The following is a 7,700-nucleotide window of genomic DNA, read 5'->3' as shown; positions in this document are numbered from 1 at the left end:
CTCCTGTGTGTCAGCCTCTGACTCACTCAGCCAGCTCTGCTCTGCTTCTGTGTGGAGTGGGCTCATCAGGTGTGCTGTGTGCAGAGCCACCAACGGTGGTAGTTGGGGGCTGCCTGAATAGCTTCTCTTGAAGCTCCTGCAATAATCATGTCTCTGACACAACTCAGTCACAAGCACCTGGCTGAGGGTGTGGGGGGAGGGTGGGTGTCTGTGCCCCTTGAATAGCCCCTGTCCACAGCTGATGCAGCCCCATGGATCACACAGCACCCAGAGCGCTCAGGAAGGGCCAGGACAGTGACCGCAAAACAGCTCGGCAGCTGTTTTCATGGCCCAAGGATGTTTAACTAGAAACAAGACAGTGACAGGCCAGGTGTAATGGGAAACAACATCCACGTCCCTTCTCTTTATTGACAGTATTGACAGGATTTCTGAGGGTGGCGCAGCAGCAATATGGCTCTTTATGGGCCAACATCCTACCTGTCCCCTGGCTCTCCATGAACACAGTCACATTGTAAATGCTGCGGCCTGCCTTGGTCTCCTTCCCCCAGTGCACTGTCCTCCCTCAACAGTGGGTGGAAACAACCCCTATACCTTTGCTTCAGGCCTTAGACCCCATCTGAACCTGTCTGTACTGAGTGGAGATCAGTAGCTCATGTCATCACAGATAGAAGGGTCCAGGATGGAACAAGTCGCCGTGTCCTGTGTTTCTGTTTCATATGCTATCAGAACGGGGGCCGGGTGATAAACTGACCCTTCACTTCACCAACACCCTGATTATCCTCGAACGAAGGTGTTTGCTTTTCACGCTGTACACGATTGGGTTAATCAGAGGAGGAACCAGCAGGTAGACATAGCCCAGGACAATCGGAAGCAAGGGAGAAGAGCCCTTCCCGAATCTGTGTAGCAAAGTCAGGCTGAACTCTGGAGTGTAGAAGAGCAGGACGGCGCAGAGGTGGGCGACGCAGGTGTTTAGGGCCCTGAGGAACTCCTTGTGGGACGCGATGCTCAGCACTGTTTTGAGGATCATCACATAAGAGAGGAAGATGAGCAGCCAGTCCAACCCCACCGTTAGGACTGTAGTAAACAAGCCATAGATGTTGTTGACTGTGATGTCCGCACATGCCATTGTCATGACCTCCATGTGCAGGCAGTAAGCATGGGAGAGGACATTGGCTCGACAGTATTGGAACCTCTTCAGGAGAAGCGGGAATGGGAGTATTACGACCACCCCTCTTAGCACACACACCAGTCCCATCTTGCCTATTCTTGGCAAGGTTAAGATTGAGACATATCTCAGCGGATCACGGATTGCGATGAAGCGGTCAAAGGCCATAAACAAGAGCACAGAGGATTCAATGCATTGAAGTGACTGGATAAAGAACAACTGGGCAAAACAGGCATCGAAGCTGATCTTCCTAGAGTTAAACAAGAATATGCCCAGTACAGTGGGTATGGTGGCTATCAATAATCCAAGGTCTGTGATGCCCAACATGGAAAGGAAAATGTACATGGGCTCATGGAGGCTTGGATCTGTTTTTATAATGAACAGAATGACTGAATTTCCTAATATTGAAATAACATACATTAAGCACAAGGGGAGAGAGATCCAGAGATTTTGGACGTCTTCCTGCCCAGGTATCCCAGTGAGAAGGAACACTGCGGATTTGAATTTAGTGTCATTGACAGATGACATTATGTACTCTGCAGATCCAAGGAGTTTTGAAGTTTCCTTCCTGAAAGGAAAAAGAACAGGAAACTAGATGATATTTAAAGAGACATCTTTCTACTCTCAGTACCAGTCTGGAGACTCCCAGGAGCTAATGAAAAATCAGCAAAAACAAAGTCTTGGATTTATACCAGCAATATCAAGATAGGCACTGCCAGACTGGATCAGAGCTGTAGCCCATGTAACCCAGTATCCACTGGCCAGTTCCACATGCTAACAGCCCTCACTTGTGTAATTGGATTGTCTGGTTAGCCATATAAACATCCAGTCCCTCTTTGAATCCTGCTAGGCTCTTAGCTCCATTGATAACTTGTGACTGGGAGTTCTGCAGCCTACTTCAGCACTGTGTGATTTTACAATTGTGACCTTCCCACAGACACTCTTTCTGGCCCTCCACTTCTGAGTGTGGCCCATTGTATCATGACATGTGTACAAACACATGGCAAGTGGATGGTGAAAACGGTCATGATATTTATCTGTGCTGCTTTGAAGATATTTATAAATGTGTTTCTTTGCCTCATTTTATATATTTATAATTATTTTCTCCATTCCTGAGAGTCCAAATTATGCCACTGCCTCTTGCAGCAAATGGGAAAAATTCCCAAGTCCACATTCTGAATTTACTAACATTGACTTCAACTGCGTCACTCCAGATTTACATGTGTAAATTCGATAAGAACCAGGCTCTATTCATTTTCCCTCAACAAATGTTCCTGGTGATGCACTCTGACCCCCAAGAATCCCTACAGGAGAAGCTGATGTACATTGCCTGGCCAACATTGACTGAATCCAGAAAGTCTGATCATCCTACAGGTTTCTCTTCATCCTTAGAGGTACTGCTCCCTCTCCCCGTGCAAGGGTCTGTAGCTATCTGCAAAGATACAAATTGACACAGACAGTTACTTCATCTGGGTGGAGAAAGGTTTGGCATCACAAATGCCAAAATAGTGCAAACAGTAGGTTTGCACTAATATCCTCTTCAGTGTGCAAGTTACTTCAGCCATTCTCATGTAAGGTGATAATTACATACAACCATATTACACTCCCCTTTCCTGCACCTCTGCCCTACTCTTTGCTGAAACACAAACCAGCGGTCTTTTGCTCAGGACTTTTTGGAAAGTCTTGCACAGGTATTGCAGAAGTATTGTGTTCATGACCATGATTAGAAACAGCTTCTTGTTAATTACCAGGAGACAGTATCATACAACTATTCAAAATCTTTATTAATGATCTGGATGATGGGATGGATTGCACCTTCAGCAAGCTCACAGATGACACTAAGCTTCCCGGGAGAGGTAGATTCACTGGAGGGTAGAGATAGAGTACAGAGTGACCCAGACAAATTGGAGTATTGGGCCAAAAGAAATCTGAGGTTCAACAAGGACAAGAGCAGAGTCCTGCGCTTAGGATGGAAGAATCCCATGCACCACTATAGGCTGGGGACCGATTGGCTAAGCAGCAGTTCTGCAGAAAAGGACCTGGGGATTACAGTGGATGAGAAGCTGGATATGAGTCAGCAGGGTGCCCTTGTTGCCAAGAAAGCTAAAGGCATATTGGGCTGCATTAGTAGGAGCATTGCCAGCAGATTGAAGGAAGTGATTATTCCCTTCTATTTGGCATTAGTGAGGCTACATCTGGAGTATTGGGTCCAGTTTTGGGCCCCCCCACTAAAGAAGTGATGTGGACAAATTGGAGAGAGTCCAGAGGAGGGCAACGAAAATGATCAGAGGCTAGGACACATGACTTACGAGGAGAGGCTGTGGGAACTGGGCTTGTTTAGTGTGCAGAAGAGAAAAGTGAGGGGGGATTTGAAAGCAGCCTTCAACTACCTGAAGTGGAGTTTCAAAAAGGATGGAGGTCGGCTGTTCTCAGTGGTGGTAGATGACAGAACAAGGAGCAATGGTCTCAAGTTGCAGTGGGGGAGGTGTAGACTGGATATTAGAAATCACTATTTCACGAGGAGGATAGTGAAGCACTACAGTGGGTTACCTGAGGAGGTGGTGGAATCTCCATCCATAGAGGTTTTTAAGGCCTGGTTTGACAAAGTCCTGGCTGGGATGATTTAGTTGGGGTTGGTCCTGCTTTCAGCAGGGCGTTAGACTAGATGAACTCCTGAGGTCTCTTCCAATGCTAGTCTTCTATGATTCTATGCTTTTATGATTCACTGAACAAGGAGTTCATAGCATAAAACCTTTCAAAATAGTATGTGGAGTATTTCTAAAACACTTTCTAAAGCAAAATCTATTAAGCAGTAAAGTTACCACCGCTCCTTCCTGTAGAGTTTCTAATAACTCTGCTGATGGCTTTCAATATAGCTGCATGTCATGAAAGTTTGATGTGTAAAATTCGTATTACAATTACAAGTTTTCGCATAACATTTACACATCTGCACTTTAGCACACACATGTCCACCCAGTCTTTCCTCTCGGATATTTGTTCAGAGATGATTTCTCAGGTTACAGTGGGACTTAAAGTGTAGCTTCTGTCATTGGGATTTCTTCAAAAACTGAAAAGATCGCAGTGTCTTACCCCTCATTCAGTCACTTGTCAGCAAACAAAAGTCTAGTAGCTCCTCTGTCCCTGGGTTAGTAGCTGACTGGTTCTCCTCAGGTTCTGTTCTGTCAGTCTGTAGCCTGTATCTGGAGTGGTAACAGGCCCTGGAATCAGTATAGAAAATATCCATTCCCTGAGCTCTCACTCCCTAGTACATAGTAACCTCAGCAGCTGTTATACAGCCAGGATGAGAGTTTGCAGGAAGTCAAATGCATGAGTATTCATGGAAATGGAACTTCATTTCCCACAGTAAAATAGTCTATTGCTCTCTCTCTCTCTCTGACTGTCTCTGGCCTGTACTCATAAAATTCATAGCACGCGGGAACGGCGTTGGGACAGACATGGAGCTGAGCTGCCATAGTGAATGTGTATGTTAAGTCCAGTTGTTGGGATGTTTGCTGTGTAACTGTATTGGGTTAACTTTTGGGATGTGTATGTTACAGCTTTATTGGGTGAAACCAGTATGGATCTTCATAATTTAATAGCAGGCTGCTGGAAAACAAACAGGATGGGAGGCACAGATCAAGAAAAGCCATCGCTCACTCAGCACTTCAGGGAGGTTGAGAGACAACACTGGAGCTACAAGCTGGGAAGAGCCTATTTCCGGGCTCCAGCCACATCACACAGCTTGTTTTGCCAGCGCTGGGAGTCTGTGCAGAGATGGGGCAGCTTTTACTGAGAAGCTCTTAAGACTGCAAGGACAGACAGCACTGGGGAAATCTGAATGACCTGGGCCTCCGTCTGCCTGCATCAGTGTGGGAGGACTTGGAGTCAGAGACATGTACAGACTGTTCTTGGAAAAACCTCTTATTCTCCCACGTTATGCTTTATTCCTACTTTTCAGATTAAACAGTATTTTGGTTCAGTGAGGCTGGCTGGTCACTCGTCTCAGCATTAGTCACATGCTCACAAAGGGAAGAACCGCAGGTGCTGAACCCACCGGGACTTGCTGGACAAGCACAGTCCCCCGCAGTGTGTTTTAGCCCAGGGCCCAGGATGAGGTCAGGAGGATCGTGGGATTCCACTCCATGAGAGGGAAGGTTATGAGGTCTGACATCTGGCATATGGAGACCAGAGATGGGGCAGACATGCAGGTGGTCCTGTAACTCTGACGGGTATCTACAGGGCAGAAGTGCTGGAGCTCTCAGCCAGTCAGGAAACATAAATATGCCCTATAGGACCTGTTACCACAGAGCAAAGCAGCTCTGAATTCGTGCCATCAGAATCGAACCAGAGAATAAAACCTTTGAATATGCATTTGCTGGTTCAATTTCCAGGGGGAAATAAACCTGAGGCGAGTTGGGAACTAGTCACGGATATTGCATTGGGTCTCCTCAACCTAGCCCCTGGTAGGATCGGGCACCTTGAGAAATGGTAACCCTTGAGAAATCCCGACTTGGGGCATCAGGGTTTTAACACTCCAAGCTCACTTTGAACGTGAGATTTCTATGTAGCTTGAACAACTGAATGTGGACCATGGGCATATGTAGGGGACGGGTTCCCAAGCTACCTAGCGCTGCCTGTCCTCCAGCCCCATAACTGAGTCACCCCGACAGCCCAGCTGAGTGCTCTGCCACTGCACAGAACATCTGCCAATGGAAACAGCTTACAGCCTTTACACATCACTTTGCATTTTAAAGCTAGTGAAACCTGCCAACGTACCCAATTCCTGCTAGAAGAGGAGCCGCTGACACCAGAGGTCTTCATCCAAAAGGACAAGGAGTCATCGGAGAGGTTGCAGGGCAGCAGGCAGTATCTGTTCAGATAGGGAGGCAACTGTGTTTATGAAGCATGTCTGCACATTCCCTTGGGGGCCACTTGGCCATCAGGGAACTTCAGAGACGGGAAGGCTGATAGAGTAACTGATGGGAACAATACCCCAGCCATAGACTGGGCAGGATGTTTTGACCTTTCCATACCCTGAGTCCAGCCATAGACTCATTCAGTGCAAAGTTCATTTCTGTTGTGAGGAAGCAGCAAATGAAAACCCTCCAATTTCTGTGGTGGAGCCAAGAAGCTGCAGCTGGGCAATATCATGGCAGCTGAGCTTTTGAAAAAAATGATCTATTTTGTATGAAAACTCCCCCTAAAATATGGATGAAAAAGAAACATTTCAGTTCCGGTCAAAATTTAAATGTGGGGAAAATCTGTTATCTAGCCCAGCTCCAGCGTCTGTCAGCACCAGACCCCATCAGCATCCCACACTGAACATCCCCTGGACATTGGCTAGAGTGGTAAGACAACTCCCACCTGTTCATGCTCTCTGTATGTGTGTATATATATCTCCTCAATATATGTTCCACTCTATACACATCCGAAGAAGTGGGCTGTAGTCCACGAAAGCTTATGCTATAATAAATTCGTTAGTCTCTAAGGTGCCACAAGTACTCCTGTTCTTTTTTCAATAAGAATAGATATTGGCCAAGAAGAATTAGGATTGTCACAGTAAAACTGTGTATATGGTCTCTTTACCCTCTAAACCATGATCTTTCCTGTCTTTGGGGGAATATCACAATTATGCCACTCTTCCAGCTGGGAACAACACCCATCTATGCTAAACACTTATCACCAAGCAGGTCCCACTGGACACCTCAGCATCTTTCCTTAGGATGCTTCTGACCAGAGCTATACAGTCACCATCAGCCTCCTTAAAACTAGTAGGTTTAATTGCAAACAGCACACAGTATTAGAAGAAATGGTTTTAAAATATCAGGCAGTGGTCATATGTCTACACTAATCTATCTGACATATCACTACAAGCTAAGTTAGACAGGCTTTGCTCAGGAGATAGAGAACTTCTTACATTCTTTTGGACCAACTTACATTCTTTTGGGAAGACAAGGATCTCTTGGGACCCAGCCTAGTTTCCCTGTGTCTCTGAGAGCATCTTCCCATCTGTTTGCCCCTTTTTTCGGGAAGTAGCCTTTGCTGAAACCTGTGCGAGCCTGGGCCCACTCACTGTAGTGCTCAGCTGTGTCTATGTTACAGGGCCAAGATGTGGAGCTGACCTTTGCTCTCTGACTGCTTTCTCCCAGCAGACATCTAAGATGGACCAGTGACTGTGCTGAAACTCCCAGCATAACTGTGACACTCCAACACTCTCCTCAGAAATCCACTCCCTACCCCTCACTGTCACCCCTGAGCACCCCCACATCTGCCACAGACACCTCGGTGCTTGAGTCTCAGGGCTTCTCAGAAGCCAGCTGTCATGGGAGGCTGTGGTAAGAGGCCTTTTGTAGACAAATGTCAGAAATGTTGCTCTGGTGAAGCATGACATAGCCCTGATCCTAGGGTCTGAGGGTATCTGATCACCTTGACTATCTTTATTCTCCCTCCACCACTGTGCGGCAGGGCAGGTCTATTATCCACCTGTGCAGAGGCTCAGAGACAGGCAATGTCTTGCCCACATTCACACAAAACA

The 7,700-nt window shown here is 46.7% G+C and overlaps 1 protein-coding gene across 1 annotated transcript; it reads right to left on the bottom strand.

Annotated features, from left to right (window-relative positions):
• Window positions 1-428: 428 nt before the first annotated feature.
• Window positions 429-2,043, bottom strand: LOC122172837 (olfactory receptor 51G2-like). Its single transcript, XM_042845991.2, has one exon. The coding sequence runs from the start codon at window positions 1,691-1,693 to the stop codon at window positions 755-757; it is 939 nt and encodes a 312-aa protein (XP_042701925.2). The 5' UTR covers window positions 1,694-2,043; the 3' UTR covers window positions 429-754.
• Between the last annotated feature and the right edge of the window lie 5,657 nt (window positions 2,044-7,700).

The sequence above is a fragment of the Chrysemys picta genome, chromosome 1, assembly GCF_011386835.1.
Source record: "Chrysemys picta bellii isolate R12L10 chromosome 1, ASM1138683v2, whole genome shotgun sequence".
Lineage (NCBI taxonomy): Eukaryota > Metazoa > Chordata > Testudines > Emydidae > Chrysemys > Chrysemys picta.
This window is presented reverse-complemented; position numbering and strand designations above follow the sequence as displayed.